Below are 24,712 nucleotides of genomic sequence, written 5' to 3'. Positions count from 1 at the left end.
AACACGCACCCAACCCCATAGAACGATGCATCACATGTCAGAACCAATTTTTTACAGGGGTCGTACAGGGTCAACAACTTGTTTGAACAAAGTAAGTTTCACGCCTGATCAAAAGCCCGTTCCTGACAGTCCCCTCAAAACCAATCGCAACCCTTACGCAGGAGCACGTGTAGTGGCTCCAACAACGTACTCAAGTTCGGCAGAAAGTTCCCGAAATAGTTCAACAGTCCCAGGAATGAACGCAACTCCGATGTGTTGCAGGGCCTGGGTGCTCTTCGAATCACCTCTATTTTGGATTCGGTGGGCCGAATCCCATCTGCAGCAACCCTCCTGCTCAGAAACTCAACCTCAGGAGCTAAAAACACACATTTAGACTTCTTGGGACCTCCCTTTTTATAGGAGTGTCTCCCACAAGTTCACCCCTTGTGGTCAAGGTGTGCATCTAGGTTGAGTGTATACAGTAATACAGTGGTGTTACATTGTGGTTACATACATGACATTATGTCACATATCTCCTTCAAACCAAGGTTGTGGAAACACAACTGTTTCTCGGAATGAGTTCTGTCGAGACAAAATAGGAAAAGATAGATATAGTTTTCATATAGATAAACTTCCCCTGCATACATATCTGGTCTATGATTATACACTTTTGCAGACAACAAAGATTTTAAATTGTATACAAGCAGACCTCCGTGGTGTTGCTCGCAGTAAATGAAAGGATACACTATTTTATAAGGATAGGATCGTTATACCATGTACAGCATGATGTTTTATCTGTAACTAGGGTGGACCTGGGCCCTCTAAGGCTGCTCTTACTAGAGGCAATTTGAGGTCAATTATTCGGTATTCTTTCCCGAGGCCAGAAAACCAGTGTGAAATGACTGTTTTTATCCTCTTTTTAAAAAATGTTTTGCATTTGTAACAAAGTGTGATATCCTCAAAACTTGTAATAGTATAATATCCAGATCATTTATTTAACAATCTTGCAGCTAGCATGCATTTCCGAACATTAATTACAGGGTCCAGGCCAAAAAATCCCCTGAATTTAGGTTGGGTCGGCCTATTGACCCCAAAGCGGCGGCCATTCGATTTTTAGGAATGGCCGCCGCAAACAGGTATTAATTGGTCTCTTTGAGACCCTGAATTTTGGCCCCAGTATTTCATTGATTTCACATTAATGTACCTTAACTTCAATTCATTTAATTGTACAATTAAAAATACCCAATATATAATTTCAATCATTTCAATTTCTACATAATTTGCCTCTACCATTTAATCTATTTTACATTCATTTCTTCACTTTTAACCAATATTCCTTCACTTCCAAAACCTATATATTTATATTTTTTCACAGGTTTAATTTTATGGAATTTCACATCAAACGGACCACACCAATTTCGTTTTCTCTTTTTTCCATGCACATGATGGGATATCTGCAACTATATGAAAAGTCTTTTTGTAAATATAACTTCCTCTAATACTTTGCTGCCATGCTCAAGAAAATACAGTATATATTTACCCACCTCTCAATGAGTCCTCCCAGTTCCAGCTGATGATAACTGACACTGTTCTCCACAGCACCATTCGCCTGATGGCTGAGAAAATTGGGCCTCTGCCCTTTCCTCTGTCCCAGATGCTGCTTCTTGCTGCTCAGAGCACTGATATTGTCTCAAAGTGTGGATGTTGGAAATCTGAAATATAAACAGAAAATGCTGGAAATACTCAGCAGGTCAGGCACAATATGTGGAGAGAAACAGTGTTAATGTTTCAGGTTGGTAACCTTTCGGCTGAACTGGAAAATGTTACAGATGCAGCAGGTGTTAAGCAAGTACAGAGGCAGGGAAAGTGGAGAGGGGAGGAAAGAACAAAAGGGAAGGTCTGTGATAGGGTGGAAGGCAGGAGAGATTAAACAACAAAAGGAATGATAGTGCAAGGCAAAATGGGTGGTAATCGGACAAGTAAAAAAACTAAAGATGGGTCTAGAGGAGCTGTCAATGTCATTATCAGCACCAGCTGTCTGATAAATAGGAGTAGTGGTTATGATCTGAAATTGTTGAACTCGATGTTGAGTTCGGAAGGGTGTTCAGTGCCTAACAAAAAGCTGAGGTGCTGTTCCTCAAGCTTCCATTGAGCTTCATTGGAACAATGTAGGAGGCTGAGGACAGAGAGGTTAGAGTGGGAGTGGAGCGGAATTAATATGGCAAGCGACAAAAGCTTGGTCACATTTGCGGACTGAATGGAGGTGCTCAGCAAAGCAATTATCCAATCTGCGTTTGGTCTCTTCAGTGTAGAGGAGATCACAATGTGAACAGTGAATACAGTATACTAAATTGCAAGATGTACAAGTAAATTGCTGTTTCACCTGGAAGGAGTGTTTGGGGCCAGTGTGGTGCGAAGGGAGGTGAAAGGGCAGGTGTTGCATCTCCTGCACTTGCATGGGAAGGTGCTATGGATAGGGGAGCGGATTTTGGGGGTGATGAAAGAGTGGACGAGGGTGTCGCGGGGGGAATGGTATCTTCGGAATGCTGAAAGGGCAGAAGAGGGGAAGATATGTTTGGTGGTGGCACCATGCTGGAGGTGGTGGAAATGGCAAAGGATGATGCCTTGAATGTGGAGGCTGGTGGGGTGGAAGCTGAGGACAAGGAGAGCCCAATAGTGGTTCTGGGAGAGAGGGGAAGGGGTGAAGGCAGAAGAGTGGGAAATGGGACGGACATGGCTCAGGATCCTATCAACCACAATGGAGGGGAATCCTTGGTTGAGGAAAAATATATCAGAAACATTGGTATGGAAGGTAGTATAATCAGAACAAATGTGATGGAGACAGTGGAAAAATTGAATAGAGTCCTTACAGGAAGCAGAATGGGAAGAAATGTAATCAAGGTAGCTGAGGGAGCCAGTGGGTTTATAGTGGATGTTCATTGACAGCATAGCTCCAGAAATAGAAATAGAGAAGTCGAGGAAAGAAAGGGGAGAGTCGGAGATGGACCTTGTGATGGTGAGGGAGGGGTGGTAATTGGAAGCAAAGTTGATGACATTTTCCAGTTTGGAGGGAAAGCAAGAAGCAACACCGATACAGTTATTGATGTACCGGAAAGCGAGGTGAGGGAGGGGACCTGAGTATGACTGGAACAAAGAATGTTCCACATATTCCATGAGAAGGCAGGCATAGCCATACATGTTCCCATAGCGCAACCTTCTGTTTGGAGGCAGTGAGAAGAGTCAAAGGAGAAGTTGTCAATGCAAGAACAAGTTCAGCCAGGCGGGGGAGGGTGATGGTGGATGGGAACTGGTTGAGCTCACTCTGTTCAAGGAAGAAGAGGAGGGCCCACAGACCATCCTGGTGAGGGATGGAGGTGTAGAGGGACTGGACATCCATGGTGAAAAGGAGATGGTTAGGACCATGAAACTGGAAACAAAGTGGTGGAGGGAGTCGAAAGAGTTGTGGGTGTAGGTCAGAAGAGACTGGACAAGGGGAGAAAAAAATAGTTTCGATAGGAAAAAATACATTCCCTGGAGCAAGAACAGGTTGAAACAATGGGTCTACCGGGACAGTCCCGTTTGTGGATTTTGGGAATGAGGTAGAAGCGGGCTGTGGGGGCTGGGGGACTGTGAGGTTGGAGGCCATTGGGGGGGGGGGGGGGGGAGGGGGGGGACGATCTCTAGAGATGAGGTCACTGATGGTCTGGGAAACGATAGTTTGATGTTCGGTGATGGGATTGTGGTCCAGAGGAGGTAGGAGGAGGGGTTGGACAGGTGGCATCAACCTCCACATGTTAAATGTCTGTTCGCCAATCAACAACAGCGCCACCCTTGTCAGCAGGTTTAGTGACATTGTCAGGGTTGGACCTGAGAGAACGGAGTGCTGCAAGTTCAGAGGGAGGTAGGTTAGGATGACTGAGGGGAGCAGATAAATTGAGATGGCCGATGTCACGCCGACAGTTCCCAATGAAAAGATCGAGAGAGGTTTAGAGGCCAGAGGGAGGGGTTCAGGTGGAATGAGAATTCTGAAGACAGGAGAAAGGGTCCGCTGTGCTGGTGGGGGAGGGGGTGGGCGGAGACATATTGTCTCCTTATCCCCGACCCCAACTGCCTTCTCTTTCCTCATTTCACGTTCTGCTGCTGGAAACAGTCAGTAAATTATAAGAACCAGTTGACAGGCAGCCGCAGCCTTTGAAGTCCTGATGGTCTGAAATGGGCCTAAATGGACCCACTGTTGGGGAAGGTGCTTGATGCTCCCTGAAGGGCTAAAGAAAATAAGAATTCATTCCCTTTGGCCCCTCTCCCCATTAATTCTGCCAGACCTTGATTTCAGTTAAAACTGCTAGAACCATCTCCCCCGATGCCTCCAGAATAAAAGCCTCACATTATTCCCCACACCATGATGACCCTTTCCCCAGTTCTCAACCATTGATTTCCTCCCTTGTATTTCTGAATTTAAGAACATTTCCTCAAAACCTACAGCTGCCACACCATCCCTTTCACTACCCAGAATCGCTTACACATCCCAGAACCACCCCAATCCTCCACATCCTGTAATTTCCCGTCCCCATTCCTCCTGGGTCCAGAGACCTCCCTTCTCAAAGCTCCAAGACCTACAACCTTGTTCAACGTTCTTAGATGACAGGAAACCCCGTCAGCACCCCTACCGGACCCTGGTACCCTTTCTCAGTGTTCCCAGATCTTTGAAACCCCTCTCCAAAACCATCACACCTACCCAATACTGCCAGACCCTTGCCTCCCCACTCCAGTACTTCCAAATCTCAACTTAACACCACAGCATCACTATCCCAACAAAGCCATAACCCAACACTCACACCCTAACACATCTATTCCATTACTCTCATATCCAAGAAAGTCCCCCTCCCCATGCTCTTAGACAGCAACACCCTTCCACTCCTGCAAGTCCCTTTAACACCATGACTAAAACCCAAACCACATGACCCTCACTTCCTAGTACTGCTACATCCCTCTTAGCTGCCAGAAACCTCATCCAACTTCTCGACCATTTTATTGTGAATTCTGGTCTTTTAAAAAAATTACAATAAAACTAGCTACATAAATGAACATATATGAAATGATTTTACAGTTTCCACACAAATAGAGACATCATGGAATTCGATCCCCAAAATACCATTAACACACCTGCACTGCTGTACAATAACACACAATTTGACTTAAAATTGTGCAAATCAATGTAGCTGGCCTGTGCGGACACAATGGGCCGAAATGATCTCCTTCCGTAAACTTCGATGATTCTATGAATATATTGTACCATATATGGGATAAAACAGTGTATCCTCTGACTGGCTGTGTGCAATACCACAGGAGATGTGCCAGTGTTGTACATCAGCAGATATAAAATATGTGTATTTGTCATCCCTAAAATGTAGGCAGTCACATTCCTCCTGGACTAGTTTATGGTTGCAGGTCAAATGGAGCCCAGCATTTTTTTGTTAAAAGATGCAAAAAAAAATGTAAGATCTGTAATTAAAACATGGAGTGCTGGAGGGAGGCAGCAGGTCAGTCAGCACCTGATAGAGAAGAGACCCATAGTGCCCCACCCACCCGACCGGTGGTGAGAGCCAGGAACTCAGCCTTGCCCGTGGGGCGCAGGCAACACTGACTGGGGAGCGCGCACGCAGCACAGCGCAGCCGGGCTGGGGAGCGCGCACGCAGCACAGCGCAGCCGGGCTGGGGAGCGCGCACGCAGCACAGCGCAGCCGGGCTCGGTCGCGTGTACGCATGCAGCTCTTGCCCCGGCCGGCTCGGGGAGGGGCGCGCACGTCCACACCAGGAAGGAGCGAGCGCAGCGAGTTCGGAGTAGGGAGGAGTGGGGGGTTCAAGGCCGGTCCAGGGGGCAGAGTGAGGCCGGACTCTCCGCGGAGGTAAGCCTCAGAGGAAGCGGGGGGCAGGTGGCGGCTGGCCCCCAACAAGTGGGGGGGCCGGAGGGGAGGGGAGTGGAGGGGTCAGGCCGTGTCTGGGCTTGTGAGGGCAGCTAGTGTGGGCCTGCACCGCCAGAGCCTGCGGTGCCCTCTGAAGCCCAAAGTGATATGCTTTATGTGAGGATTCATTTCCTCCTCCGAGGAGAAAGAAGTTGCATTTATATAGCGCCTTTCAGCACCCCAGGACGTTCTAAAGCGCTTTACAGCCAATGAGGTACTTTTTGGAGTGTAGTCATTGCTGTAATGGAAACACGGTCGCCAATCTGCGCACAGCAAGCTCCCACAAACAGCAATGAGATAAATGACCGAATAATCTGTTCAGTGGTGTTGGTTGAGGGATCAATATTGTCCAGGACATTAGGAGAACTTCCCTGCTCTTCCAGTAGTGGTCGCAGGTCTTAAACATCCAGCTGAGAGGGCAAACGGGTTATCAGTTTAGTGTCTCATTTGAAACATGGCACTTTTGGCAGCACAGCACTCCCTCAGTAATGCACTGGAGGACCAGCTTAAATTATGTGACAAAGTCTCTGGAGTGATATTGAATTCACAGCATTCTGACAGCGACATGAATGCTATCACTGAGTGAAGGAGAGGGTGTGAACCAATGTAAGGAGGTGACTCTGGAACAGGAAGTGTGAAAGAACCCAGAGCAGTGAATGCAGTCTATGACAAGGACATTACAGTCAGAAACATTTAGCTTGGAGGGTAGAAAGACCATCAGTTAGTCACCTGTGTAACTATTAATATGTTAGTTTTCCCATTGTTATCAGTGGAGCACTAAATGTCCTGAATTTTCCAGTGGCACCCATGTTTGTGTTGAATGCTGATGACCTGCCAGTGACGTGGTCTAAATACTGTGCTACCTGACCACCACCTTTCCAGTGGTGCCCCAATTCGAAGGTGATGGGTAACTCTCGTGTTCCCATATACTGTTGTTACACTATTTTTCCAGAGCCAGTATAACTGAAATCCAGCTTCAAAGATGTAGCATAACCAGTAAAAGTTTACTCCATTTCTGGTCAAGACTAAAGTAACAACTAGCAGAACATTGGTTCTGATTTTTGTAGACATCTGGCTGCAGTATAACTGTAAATAATTGTGAGTTATGAATTCTGGACACGTTCAGAACAGTCAATTCAAGATGGTGACAGACGAGTGGGATGTAGATTTTGTTCATTTTATTTTTGAAAGCGTTTAAACAGTATGATGCAAACATAAGAATTCTTGATTCACTTGTGCTGAATTCTGACCTGTATCTATCTCTGAGGAGAAATTGAATCACAATATTAATACACAGGTTATGAAATTGTTATTGGGTATATTAGTCATGGAAAGGAGATGGGTCAGAGACATTACAAGTGACACTAAAGTAAGGATGTGTAAGGTACACTTTGAAGAAAAAATGGACTTCAGACATATTCTTAATAGATGTTGTAATAGCTGAGAGTGAAATTGGAAGTGATCTGGGCTTGTTATGTCAGGCTGAATCAAATAAGGGAGAGAGTGTGAATCAGTTTGTAGTTTGTGATTAGGTTAGTGCTGAAATGAGTTTCTGGAATGTAGCTAAACAAGTTGTACTTGAAAGAAGTTGTGTAAGGCTTGTATTAGAGTTAGAGAAGCGTCGCTCTAATGTGGTGTTCAGGGCCAAATGAGCCTTTCCAGGAAAATCCGCTTTCCTGATCTTTCCTAAACTCTCAGAGACCTGAGGGTTCCTGTGGATAAATGATGGAATAAATAACTGACAGCTCGGCGCAGTCAGCAGGTATGGGTTTAAGCCCCACAGCAGAACTCCAGCACATAACCTAAGTTGACACTGCAGTGTCACGGTGAGGGAATGCTAGAAATGTCATTTGGATGATATGTTAAAACAAAGCTCTGCCTGCCTGTCAGTTGGACATAAAAGATCGTATATTTGAAGACGAGCAAGGACTTCGCCTGAAGTCCTAGTTTTAAGTCAAAATGGACCGTGTTCCTAAATATAATTTGGGTTCAGATCTGTCGAATCAGATACAGCTACACATGTATTTAAAAAAAAAATACATTTAATCTTTATTTTTACACAGAATTTACAGCACAGAAACAGCCAATTTGGCCCAACAGCTCTGCTGATGCTTATGCACCACACGAGCCCCCTCCCACCCTACTTCATCTAACTCTCCCTGTATCTCCTCCTGTTCCTTTCTACCATGTGTATTTATCTAGCTTCCCCTTAAAGGCATCTGTGCTATTCACCTCAACTACTCCTTGTGATAGTGAGTTCCGCTTTCTAACCATTCTCTGGGTAAAGACGTTTCTCCTGAATTCTTTATTGGATTTCTTTATATCAGCAATACAAAAACATGACCATGGCAGTAAAAGGACACTGCTACACTTCCGCTATGGGAAAACCTTACCAATGGAACACAGTGATTATCTCTACAGGAGGATAGTTCCGTAGTTCCCCCGTCTAGCTCTAGGCTCGCTACCCTTTATATCCTTTCTTATCACTGCCATGTGACAGCTCTGCTGTAACTCCTTTTTGCTTCTCAGCTTTCCCAGGAACTTTATTATACGTGTCTGAACCGATGGCTATTGATGTCCTTGCGATCAGCACTTATAAACATCAACTACATTTAACCCAACATATTCTTTCCCTTTCTGATGGCTATTCAACTTCAGGAGTTTTTCTCTTCTGGTCATACATCTGATGTCAGCCATTTACCAATGGCATTTTCACACCACCTTAATTGTTTCTACAGGCTCCATTCTAACCGTCCCTGACATTGATTAGTTGTTTCAAAATATTATGGTTTATAAATAAGTAAACTATGTTGTTTAAGTTTTTAAAACTTTAACAAGGTTAATTTAAAAAAAAATGCACAGCAATATTACACTGACAAGTCTGTTCAAACAGGCCTGCTACAGTAGCGCTAATGAACCCTTTACACCCTGCTCTCTGACATTAACCCCAAACTATTATCCAATACAGCCAATATTCCTCCCTCACCCAACACCACCAAAACAGATTCATTCATCTCATGATGTCTGTAGGACCATGCGATGTGCAAATTGGCTGCTTAGTTTGACTACATAACTGCAGTGACTGCACTTCAAAAGGTCATTTATTGGTTGGGAAGTGTTTTGGAAAAGAGCCTGAGGATATAAGGTGCTATATAAATACAAGTATTTTTTCTTCGAAGTGAATTTCAGTTAATCGACCCAGAGTTTGGCATTCTGCTGTCTGTTTGGAGGCTCTTTACAGCTGGAGTACTGCGTGCAGTTCTGGTCGCCGTATTATAGGAAGGATGTGATTGCACTAGAGAGGGTGCAGAGGAGATTTACTAGGCTGTTGCCTGGAATGGAGAATCTTAATTATGAGGACAGATTGGATAGGCTCGGTTTGTTCTCATTGAAACAGAGGAGGTTGAAAGGAGACCTCATTGAGGTGTGCAAAATATTGAGGGGCCTGGACATAGTAGATAGTAAGGGTCTATTTCCATTGGTGGAGGGGTGTATTACGAGGGGGTATAGTTTTAAGGTGGTTGGTGGAAGGTTTAGAGGGGATTTGATGGGCGGGGGGGTGGGGGGCTTCTTTACGCAGAGGGTTGTGGGGATTTGGAACTCGCTGCCTGGAAGAGTAGTGGATGCAGAAACCCTCACCACTTTTAAGAGATGGTTGGATGGGCACTTAAAGTGCTGTAACCTGCAGGGTTACGGACCTAGAGCTAGTAATTGGGATTAGACTGGATGATCTTTTGTTGGACGGAGCAGATATAATGGTAAGTACTGCAGGGAATAGAATACGGCCAGGGTGATGATCTGGACTAGTTTCAATCGCCTGGATGGGTCGGAGAGGAATTTTCCCAGATTTTTTTCTCCCTTTTTATCTGGTTTTTGCCTTTCCCAGGATATCACATGGCTCTGATTGGGGTGGAGTGTAGAATGTTTCAGTATAAGGGGTGCCACAGTTGTGTGAGGCAGACTGGTTGGGCTGGGTGCTCTTTGCCTTTCCATTATTGTTATATGTAACCTTTTAGGTCTGCTGACCAAGGCTCTTTGTCGGCCGGCGTGGACACGATGAGCCAAAATGGCCTCCTTCTGCACTGAAAATTTCTGTTTCTTTGCTGGTCAGTATTCCAGGTCGTTCTAAGTTGCTGAAAGTCTGAACTATTTTGGCTTGGAATTCATTTTCCGCCAAGTGAACAGCCTCCCCATGTGGGTCTACACCTCATGGATCCGATATTTGTCTGTTGGCAGAATGTCTCCATCCAGGACGCCAACATACCCAACACCAACAACACCAAAAACACCAGATTCAATCGTCTCGTATGCTGTTTTTAGGATAGTGCGATGTGCAAATTGGCTGCTTAGTTTGACCGCATAACAGCAGTAACTGCACTTCAAAAGGTCTTTTATTGGTTGAGGAGTGCTTTGGAAAAGAGCCTGAGGATATAAGGTGCTATATAAATACAAGTTATAAATGCAAGTATTTTTTTCATTAAAGTGAAAGAAAACCACAACAAATGTCCACAATCTTTAATAGGATCATAAAGCTAAAGGGTGTGCAAGTGAAACTGCACTGAGGTGAATTCATGCGGCCTGTCGCAGGACACCGTAGGGAGTCCTCATTCTCACTCAAAAGAAATTGAGAAAAAGCTAAATAACCCATGGAAAATTTATGTAATTGAAGATACAGATGGTCTTGCATTTCAATATTCGTATTGCGAATGTTAGCTGTAACAAAATTTAGAAACCCTATTTATTTGTGGATGTGCTTGCTGCAAATAAAGCAATGAAATGAGTGACCTGACATGCCAATGGTAGATGTGATCATTGGATCATTTAGATCTGAAACCTGAAAGAAGGTACATTACCACATTGAAACTCAGCCTATATATGCGCTTGAACTTTGGGAAATGATCCGTGTCTGAGATATTCCAGAGTGCTGCCTGACAAACAATAAAAGGCAACCCAGGTGTCTTAATTGAGTCGGACAATAACTTGGTATCTTAACCCAGCCAGTGGACCATGCTGCTCAATTACCAGTGGTTGGACGGTGATTGGAACAGGAAGGATTCCTGCCGACTCGTGATCAGTGTGGAGTCAATGAGAAGAAACGCAGACCAGGAGTGTAGTTTCTCTCTTAGATACTTTCCCCAGATGAAGTTCAAGAAATAGGTTTTTAAAAAACTGTTCATTTAGGAGCTTTAAAAATATTTTTCATGCTTCAGCACAGGCATGATGGGCTGAATGGCCTGTGCTGGATCATTCAATGATTTTATGATTCTTGCATTAATCAAAGATTAATATCCTGATGTTTAACAGGCTGCTAATAGTTCTTGTTCAAAAGAACAAGTTCTAACTTTCTGTGCTTTTGGCTGTTTCTTGCTTTTTCTGTATAACCTTTGTGCATTCTTTTAGCCACATTAGAGTGGACTGTATAAAAAAAACTTGCATTCAGGTATTGAAAAGTTTATTGATTAGCAATCATATTTCTGGTGACCTCTATTAACCAGACTAATGCATCAGGACAACCACATTCCCTGTGCGAAAGTGAATTATCGAGACTGACCGGCATAATTATCAATAGTTATTTTTGTAGATTGGCTATCTGGAAGGAAAAAATATATTTTCTTCTTGTTTTAGTTGTCTGCAAAGCACACTCTTTAATGAATTTATTTTCAATATTTAACTTAAGAACACTCTGAGTTTTTTTTGTCTCCTTTCCATGGACTCGTGCATATTTCCAGCTAACTGAGTTTGGGCTTCGCCACTACCATTCTGAAACTACCTGGTAAGAGAGGGTCCTTCCAATACCCCAATACCTCATCTTCCCTCCCAACTTTCTATGGGCAAGCATCTGGTCTCTGCATAGTGCCTCGCCATGCTAGCATGACCGAGTGAGAGCTTAGCTTATAGAGTATTGTGGTAGAAGTCTGCTTACTAAAACTCTGCTGTACAGCATGCAGCTGCTCCATTGAGTTATATCACAATGCAGTTTCTTTTCTCAATGTTTTAGTATTTAGATTAGGTGTCAGTGGTAGTCCCTGTACATTCACGTTTGAGGTCCCTCCAGAGATTTGAGCTTGTAATCTAGCCTGGCACTTCAGTGCATTACTGAGGGAGTGCCGCGGGAGTGCTACACAGTGCCGAGGGAGTGCTGCGCTGTTTGAGGAGCTGTCTTTCAGGTAAGACAAGCAGAGGCCCCCTTTGCCCATTCAGATGGACAGAAAAGATTTTTAAAAACAATTTGACGATCAGGGGCGTTCTCCTCTTGTCCTGGCCAATATTTCTCAAATCAAAATAAATAAAAATGAATCATCTATTCATTTATCTCATTGCTGTTTATGGGACCTTTTTGTACACAAATTGCCATATTTAACGATATTACAACAATGACTATACTTCAAAAGTACTTATTTGGCTGTGAAATGTTTTGGGAAGATCTGAGGTTGTGAAAGACCTGTCCTTTTTAGATTCAAATGTAGTGTAGTAACTTTAACACTGGTGACAAACTGAATAAAAAATTAATGGGGAAAGTGGCTTGTGTAGCACATCACAATACTGACGTGCTGTGCTGCCCGTTGTGAAGGCAAGGGCTACATCAGCAATCTTACTGTCCAGTGAATTCCTATCGTGGCCAGTCAAGGTAACTTGACATGGAGGGTATTGTGTGTAAGGGAAAATTAGAGGCCAAGTCATTTATCACCTCCCTGTTGTATCTATTACTGGCTAAGGAGCTGTAACTATTGACAATGGCTTGAGAGCAGATTGCTCTCTTGACTGTAAAATAGCATGAAGCACAGGAACAGAGGGGATAAATATGGATGTTCATTACCACCAGTGAAAGAAACCCATCGCAGACATTTCCATGTTATAACAATTTAAAATGAACAATTCCAGTCCAGCAGAGTTGAATTTCTGAAATGCATTTTTAATTCTGTGGCCTTGATAGGGAGCAAAGCTTTTGTTCAAATGAACGTCTTTTTGGTCAGTGGCTGGGAATCTTGTGCTGAGGGTAAAGGCATAACATTCAAATAACGTTACAGCATCTGCAACATCAGTATGACACATCATCAGTTTTGTTCAAGCTGAAAGAGAATAAAACATAGTGAAGAGGCGCTGAAGTTTACTTTGTTTCCATTCTATGTAAAAAAAAAAACCTCACTGATCCAAAGAATATTTCTGTCTTCTAGTGATTGTGTGGTAGATTTCAGGAAATAATCTCCCATCTTGAAACATGAAAGTTTGGTAACCAAATGGGCCCAATCTTGTTAACAGATAACACATTTGTTACTTTCTGCCAACTTCATCTTAATGTTGATGACTTTCAGATGTTTTGTGTGCTACTGCAGTATTTCTGTTTTTATATATATAGGGATATAATAAAAACATCATTATCATGGAGGAACGAACCCGTAGTTGTTTGTTACGAAGTCGATCTGCAATTGAGCAAGATATCAAGACCTCGTACATTATGGACCACCTAATAAGTGAAGAGGTTCTCCATCTTGAGGATGAACAGACGGTTAAAGCTCAGGTGACTGATTACAGGTGTTATTATTGATGTGCATGGCAGGTTTGCCTATCGGTGTGTCCAGGGTTTATCTGAACTGTTGAGCTGAAGCTTCTGGTTAATCACTGCTTGCTACATTGTCAAATTGATTTACTCATTCTCCTCTTTCATAGTGTTGGCACACACACAACAATCTTGTATCATCACTAATTAATAAATACGATAAGTTGCTTTTTATTTTGCACACAGCTGAATATTAGCACTACATATCTTGATATTAATGATAGTTGGCTGTGATACAATAGTGGAGTATTTTTGTTGCTAATGAACGCATCTTTGATATGAACTTTAAGATTTACCGATTTAAAAAGTTAGTTGCAAAATGTTCATATATGTGTGAATTTCATGCATAAGATGTATGAATCTTTTTTCCAATTAAAATTGCGATGTTTAAGTTAAGATTTCTTCAAACAATGAAGTCACCCAAATTTGTTTGAGGCTATCTGGGCTGATATCACCAATAATCTGTAGCCTATCCACCACCTTAATCGTGCATTCCCTCCACCACCTGCACACTGTGGCTGTAGTGTGTACTATCTACAAGACTTCATTGACAGAACCTCCCAAACCCGTGACCTCAACCACCTTGAAGAACAAGGCTAGTAGGTGCATGCGAACCACCTCCAAGTCACACACCATCCCAACTTGGACATATTTCGGCGTTCCTTCATCGTTGCTGGGTCAAAATCCTGGAACTCCTTACCTAACAGCATTATGGGCCCAAGTTTCGGCCACGCCTAGAATGGCGCAGCCCCGACCTGGACGCCCGTTTTTCGCACCCGAAAGTGCGTCAAAAAAATACCTTCAGATTCTCCGGCTCCCTGCAGGTCCTTTGGAGCTTGGTGCGGCGCAGCACGAGCTGCGGGGGGGCGGAGCCAGGTCCCTGCGCTGAAATCAGTGCCGGGACCTCTGCACAGGCACGCTACAGTGGGTGCGCATGTGCAGTAGCTCCAGGCGCCCGAAACTGTGTGGGAGGGGTCCGAAGCACGCCGCCTCTAGCCCTGGCCGAATGGCTCACTGGGGCGGCGAAGATCAGGCTGCACCTCCCTCGTCCAGCTCCTGCTCTGGCTCCAGCTTCCTCCCCTGTTCAGCTGGCTCTCTCAACCGCCCCTGCTCCGCTGCCCACTCCCATTCCCCCCCCCCAGCTCACGCTCCTCCCCCCCTCCCCCCCCCCCCCCCCCCAAGATCCCGCTCCGCTGCCCACTCCTATCCCCCCCCCCCCCCCCCAGCTCACGCTCCTGCTCCGACCCCCCCGCAGCTCCTGCTCCGAACCCTCCTGCTCCGACCCCCCTGCCTCAGCTCCCGCTCCACTTCCCCCCCCCCCCCCAGCTCTGGTTTCCCCGGCCACATACCTTTAAGTCTGGCCCGCCCGTCCGGCATCTTGCTGGGGGCGGGCCCCGCCCGAAGTCTTTGGCCCGGCTTCTTCACATCGGCCGGGCCCGTTCAGCCTCTTCCCTCCCTCTCCCTCCCCCCTCCCTCTCTCAAACACATACACACTGACAGACAAGAGTGAGAGAGAGACACACTGGGGGGGCCCCGTCCTAGCACGCTGTTGGAGGGCTCCCGGTGCTGCAGTCGGTGAGTAGAACATTTTTTATTGATTTTTTAATTTATTTTTGGATTCATTTATTGGTTGATTTATTGATGTATTTATCATTTATTATTGATGATGGCTCTTTATTTGTAAAACTGAAGTGTTTAATGTTTGTAAACTTCCCTTCCCCCTTCCCCCCCCCCCCCCCCCCCCATTCACTACGCCTGATTTTCTAAGTGTAGGCAAGGTTTTTCTGAGCGTACAAAAATCTACACTTACTCTATTCTAAGCTAGTTTGGAGTAAGTTTTCACTGCCTAAACTTTCAAAATGGGCGTAAGTGGCCGGACACGCCCCCTTTTGAAAAAATAATCTGTTGTAACTGACTAGAACTGGAGCAAACTAAATGTCGAGAATTGCAATTTCTAAGATACTCCATTCTAAACCAGTTGCTCCAAAAAAACAGGAGCAACTCAGGCTGAAACTTGACCACTGTGGGAGTAACTTCAGCACACGGACGAGCGGTTTAAGAAGGCCCTCAAACACCACCTCAAGGGCAACTAGGGATGGACAATAAATGCTGGTCTTGCTAGCGATGCCTTTATCCTGAGATGAATTAAAAAAAAATGTTTTCAGATCATGAAGTGTTTTGATGGAGAATAAATCCTAAGTTATGATTTATGGGTTTTTTCAGGCTACACAGAGAGAACGGGCTGCTTTACTTCTAGATCTAATCCTTCAAAAGGATAATTATGCCGTCATATCTTTCTACAATGCATTGCTGAATGAAGGGTACAAGGAACTTGCTGCACTTCTTCAGGATGACCTTCCAATTATCTCTCCTTCTACAAATAAAATTTCTACAGATGGTTTGACTGCTTATGGTTAGTATATTATGTACAGAATGATATACTGTTCGAGTCTTTGATAGTTAAATATCTTAAGTTTGTCTTTTATTGTGGAGTATATACATCTAAAATTTGTGTGCACTTAGCTAAGCTACTAATTTATCTTTGGTCTGTACACCAACATAAAGTTGCTTCACTACTTTTCTGGTGCTGATATGGCATCAATTATCTGGCAGGCATTTAACACTTAACATTTAACACTTCAACACTTAATACCCACGTTGAAGGGAGACTACGCAATTCCTAGTGCTCTGGTATATTTTTTTTTGTCAATGAGTTCAGCTGCTGAATGGAACTGATGAAATTACAGAGCTTTTGACATTAAAGTGATGTGTCCTGGGTAATACATTTACATTATTGTAGTCATTGTGGATTTGAATTCCAGTATGGCTTGATACTTTATTCTTTCATTTTATATATACCATGCAGCTCCCTGTTGAGCTGCTAGGTGAGAGATTTTTTGGAGAGGAGGAAAATCGTTTGTTACTCCACAAAAGGCCTACATTTGTTTAGGGTATCCCAAAATAGCATTGTTGTTGAAAATTGAATTGAGACTTTGGCCTCGTTATCCACACTGCAGGCAGAAACAAGAATATGTGAAATTGTCCTGTTGTGATTTTTTGAGCCAGAGACAAGAGGGGAGGATTTAAAATAAACAAGGGGATGGAGAAACTTGTAATAAACAAAGATGAAATCAAAACATGTATCTGAGTGTCAAATTATTCTCAATTTTCATTCAAACGCAATTGACTTTGGTCACGTGACAAGGTGATATTGTTCCAGATGACCAAACATCATGGGAAAAACCCACTTTAAAAGCTAACACCATTAAAGTGGAAAGGGATTTTGCTCAGTGGTTCCAAGATAATGAATCTGATTGTTTGGATTGTGACATTCCAGCAATTCTTATTTACAGTCTTTGTCCTCTCCAGTTCTCAGCTCCTTTAGTGAAGGTTCATATTGCAACTGATTGTCTCATGAGAATTGACAAACGTTGAGTGGTGGCGAGTTCATGAAAGGTTGGGAAAATAAAAATGTTTGTCAATTATTTGGAGTTTACATTACATTTTTCAAGAGCTTATGCCTTATCCATTTGAATCTGGTATTGAGTGATCTAAAGATTCTCATTCTGCTTGTATGTCAGTAAGTTTCATGTATTTACCTTATTAGCTTATATTAGTTTCATGTATTTACCTTATTTAGCTATTGCTAAAACTTTAGGTGGTTACATTTGTCTCGGGAAATTATGCCGATTAAATTTTACTGCAGCATGCTTTCTCTCTGGAGAGAAGGTACTATTTTATTAGTGTTTGTAGATCCTTTACATTCTGCATCGATAGTTGAGGATAGCCACCATTTTGATTGTTTCTTTCATTTAAGAAAACATTAGATAATCCCATTATTACAACACAACTTGCATTTATATAGCGCCTTTAATGTAGGAAAAAAAAATCCCAAGGCATTTCAGAAGCACAAGGAAAAATGGATGTAGAGCCAAAGAAAGGTTTAGGAAAGGTGATGTAAAGCTTGGCAAAGAAGTGGGTTTTAAGGAGGATATTTAAAGAGGAGGCAGGGAAGTTTAGGGAGAGAATTCCAGTGTGTGGGGCCCCAAGTTGCTGAAAGCATGGCCACAGATGATGGGCCAAAGGGAAGGGGGGATGCACAGGAGGCTGGAATTGGGTGAATGGAGAGTTTGAGGGGGAGGTTGTAGAGATGGAGAGGAGTGAAGCTATGGAAGGACTTAACCAAAAAGATGAGAATTTTTGGTTGAGGGCCGGATGTCAGTGTAGGTCAGTGAGAACAGGAGTGATGGGTGAGCAGGCGTGGTGCAGGATAGGATACGGGCAGTGTATCTTTGGCTGAGCTGATGCTTATGGAGGAAGGCTGTCCAAATGAATAATCAAGTATGACCAGTTGGACTGTAGGTTGTATCTGTATTGTGTAACTAGGCCTGCCCAATAAATGGTGGCTGAAAGTTTTACAAACAACTTCGCAGCCTGCTGTTTTGTTTGGATGACCACGTTTAACTAGCACAACTTATTTTGCTTTTAGCTAGTGTGCCAATTATGTTGCTCCTTGCTTTTCCCTGTGAGCGGACAGGACACATAAGGCTACTTTGTGTTGACCTGTTGCCCATGTTATATTGCGCTTTCCCAGTAAACCGATAACCAATTCTCATGATAGACTGCTCCTGTGGGTTTGGACTGCTGTGTGAAGTCAGTGTTGCCTGCAGCATAGGGTCAGAACACTGAACCTCTACCAGTCCCACTTGATCTATACTTTGTAGGCTTCGCTGTCAGCCATATACTGGGTCACACCACATGTCTCCATATTTCTTCACTATACTTGGATAGTGGAGTGTGTCTCCTGTCCCTGGACAGTCTGGCCCTCTGATCTTATTGGTGAACCCCATGCCCCTGCACAACACTGCCAGTGCCTATTGCTGCTAGCTGGGCCAATCCTGCATTGGTTTTGGCATGCTCAGCCTTTGCCTGGCTTCCAATAGCTGTATAAAGGTTATTAGATGCGTATATAACAGCAAAACATACCCCTCGCCATGCAAGCCTCCTGTTTGCTATTCATTCGCAATATTCCTGTGTAAGTAACTGCCATATTCCATGATGCCGGTTTTGTCTCACTGTTGACAACAATCTCCTGTCTCGTGGCATCACTCTGTCGCTCTGACTGCATTTCAGGCTCTCCCTCGTACCAGCAATTGCTTGCTTTGTTTTCTATTTTGTTGTACTGTCCCTAGAATCAATACTTTAGAATTTTCTGGTTTATAAAGTCTCTGGAGCACCTGCATCGACTGTTGGCTAATCACCCAGTTCAGCGAAGCACCTATCCATTGATAGCTGAGAGATATCTGACTTCCTACCCTCTCATTGGTTCCTTTTGTGAAGCTGGATAATACTGGGATGGCAGTCCTGCTTCCTTGGCCAAGCAAACATATTCTCAAGTCATCCAGAACACTTTGAGGAAACAATGGCCTGGAATTTCTAGTCAGCGGCAAAGCAAGGCAAGGTGCTCGCTGCTGACCTCAAAGAATGCTGCCCACAAAGATCTTGCGACCTCTGTGGCATGAATTTCAGCTTTTCTGACCTTAGTTTGAATCTGGCGCCAAATCAAGAAATCTCCAGCGTCCAGCAACAGTGATGTCATCAAACAGGCTAAGCAGCCAATCATATTGAAGAATTCTCACAGACAGCAAACCAGGAAGTAAAATGCACAGATTATAATTTACTTATTATAACATTTACAGAGAATGGAATAAAGATTGTGACATACACATCGGATTAAGGTAGAAGCTGAAATATCATCAAACTTTAAAAAAAAATTAAAAACAGTGCAATTCTTACCATATTAATGGAAAAATTTGACATTTCACAAACAAAATGAGTTTTTCAGGGCCAGAACAGTTGTTCAGCAGTCAATACTCTTTCAACAAGGAATAACTTTTTCAGGGGTTTTTAACAGCGATATCCCAGCGTAATTGGGGAAGTTTTCGTCAGGAACTACATTTCAGTGTGATTTGAATTGATTGTGGGCTCCGGGGAGTTCTGGGGTGCAACTTGCAGAGAGCATAAAATCACTGACAGCAATTTCTGGATTTCCGTGTTTATCTGCACATCCGGAAGTTGTTGTCACTTTCAGAGGAATAATGATGGTGAACACTGACAATACTACCGTAAAATCCGGGCCAGTACTTTAACATTAACTCTCGTACTTCATCAAACATTGTCACATTTTTTTCCTCCCTAACTCTGTTTTCCACATATATCTCATTTATATCAATTTCTCTACAACTACTGTGGTGATCTTTCAATAATGTTTTAAATTTGTGTTGATGTGCTTGTGCTACAAGGTCAAAAATAGTGAGAATGACCCTCTTCCTACATCATGACCTGCATTATACATTGAATTTGTTTGAGAAAATGCAGTATTATATTATACTACCAGCATCACTGCCTATATTTTGCTCGTCCATCTATGCTGGTTTGATGGTGTTTTGCACGGAATTCTTCACTTAACCAACTGATCTCACTCACTAGTCCTGTAGTTAGCATGCCCTTTCCTGACAATTTTAGTACATGTTGGTGCTGCTGCATTTCCTCTGCTTTCTACTGACACTACTGTATCTCATGTCCATGATGCTCTTTTCCAGCAGCCTCATGCCTATATGTGCTTGCGGTGCTCTGCCTGCTGCTGCTAATCCTTCCTGTTCTTTAGTCTCATGGCTGTGCTACTCCTTTTCCCCCTTCTATTGCTTGTCCCACTTCAGGGACTTCAACACACAAAAATCTAGGCTGACACCCCATTGCCGTACTGAGGGAATGCTGCACTGTCGGAGATGCCGTCTTTCAGATGAGACGTTAAACCGAAGCCCTGTATGTGCACTCAAGTGGACGTAAAAGATCCCATGACACTATTTCGAAGGAGAGCAGGGGAGTTATCTCCGGTGTCCTGGCCAATATTTATCCCTCAATCAGCACAACAAAAAAAACCCAGATTATCTGGTCATTATCACATTGCTGTTTGTGGGAGCGTGCTGTGTGCAAATTGGCTGCCACATTTCCTACATTACAACAGTGACTACACTCCAAAAGTACTTATTTGGCTTTAAAGTGCTTTGAGATGTCTGGTGGTCGTGAAAGGTGCTATATAAATCCAAGTCTTTTTATAAAATTCAGCATCACTTTTGTTGTTGGCTTTCTCCTGCCACCAGTCTGGCCAATTCAAATTATCTTTACTTCTTTGTGGGTTCTTGTGCTCATATTGCATGCCTTTTACTTCAGATTTAATTTACACTTTAAGCAGCATGTTTGTTTCACAAGTCTCATTTTTCCCACTTTAGTACCAAGGGCTCAAGTTTCCATAAGCAGATGGATCTCTTCTGCATCTATGTACTCTGCCAGGTATGGGTTAGCATAGTGCATGTCCCTAAGATAGTTGCCCTAAAGACATGCTAAATTGCTTGCTGGAGAATACATGGGATGCTCACCACGTTCTCTGGTTACTTCTTAAGGCAGAATGTACATTGTTCTAGACCATTGTCGTCATCATAAAGCAGTCCCTCGTATCTAGGACGTCTTGCTTCCACGCCAAAAAGGGATGAGTTCACAGGTGTTTCAATGAAGGACCTAATATTCCAGGTCCTGAACTACATCTTGAAGGGTGGAAGATGCCTGTGCGTGGATTTTTTTTAACATATGGTGGCCGTGGCTTGACAGAGCTAAGTCTTGGTCCAGTGGCAAGGATTACCCAAGGTGACTGGAGACCTGCTCTGCTGCACGGACCTAGTGCGCACACCTATCGCAGTGTGGCCTGGGCCCCGAACTCTCGCCTCTCCTGGGCCTCGATCTCGTCCCTATACGAACTCTCACCCCTCCTCCGCCCCAACCTCGGCGCTCCTCCGCCCCGACCTCGGCGCTCCAGCTGTACCTGCCCGCATTCCAATCAGCGACCTGGATTTGGTTGACGTCAATTCCAGTCGCCTTCTTCACAGCCGTCGTCCTCTTGCAGTAGCACGCGTTGCTCCCTGCAGTGGCATGCCGCCACATGATGCTCCCTCTAATGGCCCCGGCCTGCTGATGGTCGCCAGATGTTAACCACGGCGGAGGAGAATCCTCTGTTGAGGAAAAAGGATCACTGTGTATAGGCTATAACTACTGTCCACTATTACTTACAGATAAAGTAATGTACAAAAGCAAAGGACCGGCAAGGTACTAGTCAGTACAAAATGCAAACTCTCATGTTATGCAATGTGGGTTAAAAGGCTGTGTCTGTAGATTCTACAGTTTCTCTTAACATGTTCATAGAAACCACACAGTCTGTAATGCATAAAATGATCTTTACAGACCTGGAATTGCCAATCACACGTAGAGGTGTGACGAGTAGAAACTGAGAACTAAAAAGCAGTGAATCGCTCTCCTCTTAGCACTTGTGGAGTAAAGGACCATCCGGCAGTTAATTTATAGTTGCTAGACTATTCTCGTCACTCTCCTGCCTGCTTTTTCCTCTCCCCAACCCCCATCAGCTTTGTATTATTTGACAGTGCCCACCCGGATGCTCTTCCTCCACTTAGGGTGGTCTTGGGCCAGGGATTCCCAGGTGCCGGTGGGGATGTTGCACTTTATCAAGGAGGCTTTGAAGGTGTCCTTGAAACGTTTCCTCTGCCCACCTTTGGCTCGCTTGCAGTGTAGGAGTTCCGAATAGAGTGCTTGATTTGAGAGTCTCGTGTCGAGCATGCGGACAATGTGGCCTGCCCAACGGAGCTAGTCGAGTGTGGTCAGTGCTTCGATGTTGGGAATGTTTGCCTGATCGAGAACACCGACGCTGGTGTGCCTATCCTCCCAGTGGAATTGCAGGATCTTGCGGAGGCAGCGTTGGTGGTATTTCTCCAGCACATTGTGGTGCCTACTGTACATGGTCCTCGACCTGAGCACCTCAAGTCTCGTCGCCGAGAATGCAGAAAACAAGCGGAAGGAGCGTGCGGCAAACCAGACTCCCCACCCACCCTTTCCTTCAATGACTCTGTCCCACCTGCGACAGAGACTGTAATTCCTGAATTGGACTGTATAGTCACCTGAGAACTCACTTTCAGAATGGAAGCAAGTCTTCCTCGATTTTGAGGGATTGCCTATGATGATGATGATTATTTGACTTACTAATTGCAAATGCCACTCTAGCTAATTTCTGAATTGCATATAAAATACCACGTCTCCTTCAAAATAGCACTTCTCCTTCTGGGCTCTGACATTGGCAAAATATCTGAGCAGCCACTAAATGTTTTTTCAATGAATTTTAAACCGATACATATACAAGATAAGCATCCTGTAGCACGGAAATTGTAGTTCATCTCAGTATCTCCATACTGTGTTGCTTGTCATTTGGTTGTGAATAACTAAGGAAAGGTTGAGGTGAATTCTACTGCTGTGGCCCTACTGTCACAAATGTTGTTTCATTAGTAATTAAAGAAGTAGATTAATTCACTGATTTCAGTTGCTGATCATTGCATAGATTTGCATGGAGGTTTTCAATAACCAACTGGATGATTATTATCAGTGTCTAGAACCTCAACCAACAGGTTCGGTCTTGAAATACAGCTTAGATGTTTGCAGACACAAATGTATATTCTTGCTACTCAAACATGTCTGGCAGCACACTCGAGTAATGTACTTTATTCTTGCACTTATACAGTACTGATAATTATACATATGAATGGTCACAACCTTGGCGTCCTCTTTGACCCTGAGCTGAGATTCCAACCCCATATCCTCTTCATCACCAAGACCGCCTACTTCCACCTCCGCAACATTGTCCGTCTCCGCCCCTGTCTCAGCTCAACTGCTGTTGAAACCCTCATCCATGCTTTTGTTGCTCTTTTAATCAGCCTCCCATCTTGCACTTTCCCTAAACTTGAGTTCATCCAAAACTCTGCTGCCCATATCCTAACTCGCTCTAGGTCCCATTCACCCATCACCCCAGTGCTTGCTGACCTACTTTGGTTCCTGGTCTGATAGCGCCACGTTTTTTAAAGTTTTCATTCTTCTTTTCAAATCCCTCCATGGCCTCGCCCCTCCCTAGCTCTGTAACCACCTCCTAACCCTACAACCCCTTGAGATCTCTACGCTCCTCCAATTCTGGCCTGTGTTGCGCATCCCTGATTTTCATCTCTTTGCCTTTGGTGGCCGTGCCTTCAGCTGTCTTAGCCCTAAGCTCTGGAATTCCCTCCATAAGCTTCTCTACCTCTATCCCTCTCCTCAAAACCTACCTCTTTGACCAAAATTTTGGTTACGTGTCCTAATATCACTTTATATGGCTTAAATGCAAGTTGTTGATATTGCGTGAAAAGTTACAACTTTTGGATTATAGAGGATATAATCCACTCACATGACTGTTGTGCAACTGTTCAGGAGAAGAAAATAACTCTAAATTGACTAAGTTATAAATCTTAAGCTAATATACAAATGATTTCTCTTGATTCTTATTTGCAAATAGCTGAATGGAGTAATCTGTATTCTGAAGGAAATCCTTATTAGTCAGGAAATTGTGTTGGGGAAATTTATGGGATTGAAGGCCGATAAATCCCCAGGGCCTGATAGTCTGCATCCCAGAGTACTTAAGGAACTGGCCCTAGAAATAGTGGATGTGTTGGTGGTCATTTTCCAACATTCTATCGACTCTGGATCAGTTCCTATGGGATTGAAGGATAGCTAATGTAACCCCACATTTTAAAAAAGGAGGGAGAGAGAAAACAGGGAATTATAGACCGGTTAGCTTGACATCGGTAGTGGGTAAAATGTTGGAATCAATTATTAAAGATGTAATAGCAGTGCATTTGGAAAGCAGTGACAGGATCGGTCCAAGTCAGCATGGATTTATGAAAGGGAAATCATACTTGACAAATCTTCTAGAATTTTTTGAGGATGTAACTAGTAGAGTGGACAGGGAAAACCAGTGGATGCAGTGTATTTTGACTTTCAAAAGACTTTTGACAAGGTCCCACACAAGAGATTAGTGTGCAAAATTAAAGCACATGGTATTGGGGGTAATGTATTGATGTGGATAGAGAACTGGTTGGCAGACAGGAAGCAAAGAGTAGGAATAAACGGATCCTTTTCAGAATGGCAGGCAGTGACTAGTGGGGTACCGCAAGGTTCAGTGCTGAGACCCCAGCTATTTACAATATACATTAATGATTTAGACGAAGGAATTGAATGTAATATCTCCAAGTTTGCAGATGACACTAAGCTGAGTGGCAGTGTGAGCTGT

The 24,712-nt window shown here is 43.8% G+C and overlaps 1 protein-coding gene across 8 annotated transcripts in view; it reads left to right on the top strand.

Moving 5' to 3' along the window:
• Nucleotides 1-5,790: 5,790 nt before the first annotated feature.
• Nucleotides 5,791-24,712, top strand: part of apaf1 (apoptotic peptidase activating factor 1) — a 250,376-nt gene continuing 231,454 nt past the window's right edge. For 5 of the 8 annotated variants that reach the window (XM_070897452.1, XM_070897453.1, XM_070897454.1 and 2 more), the window contains exons 1-3: nucleotides 5,805-5,885; nucleotides 13,300-13,461; nucleotides 15,724-15,913. In XM_070897452.1, coding sequence (XP_070753553.1) covers nucleotides 13,324-13,461; nucleotides 15,724-15,913 — 328 coding nt within the window. In that variant the 5' untranslated portion in view covers nucleotides 5,805-5,885; nucleotides 13,300-13,323. Of the gene's footprint in view, nucleotides 5,886-9,984; nucleotides 10,049-13,299; nucleotides 13,462-15,723; nucleotides 15,914-20,786; nucleotides 20,854-24,712 lie in introns of those variants that run through there. The other 3 variants (XM_070897457.1, XM_070897451.1, XM_070897456.1) reach the window with 3 other exon arrangements.

This window comes from Pristiophorus japonicus, chromosome 13 (assembly GCF_044704955.1).
Source record: "Pristiophorus japonicus isolate sPriJap1 chromosome 13, sPriJap1.hap1, whole genome shotgun sequence".
Taxonomy (NCBI): Eukaryota; Metazoa; Chordata; class Chondrichthyes; family Pristiophoridae; genus Pristiophorus; species Pristiophorus japonicus.
Note: the sequence above shows the minus strand (reverse complement) of the source record. Positions and strands in the feature narration are given on the sequence as shown.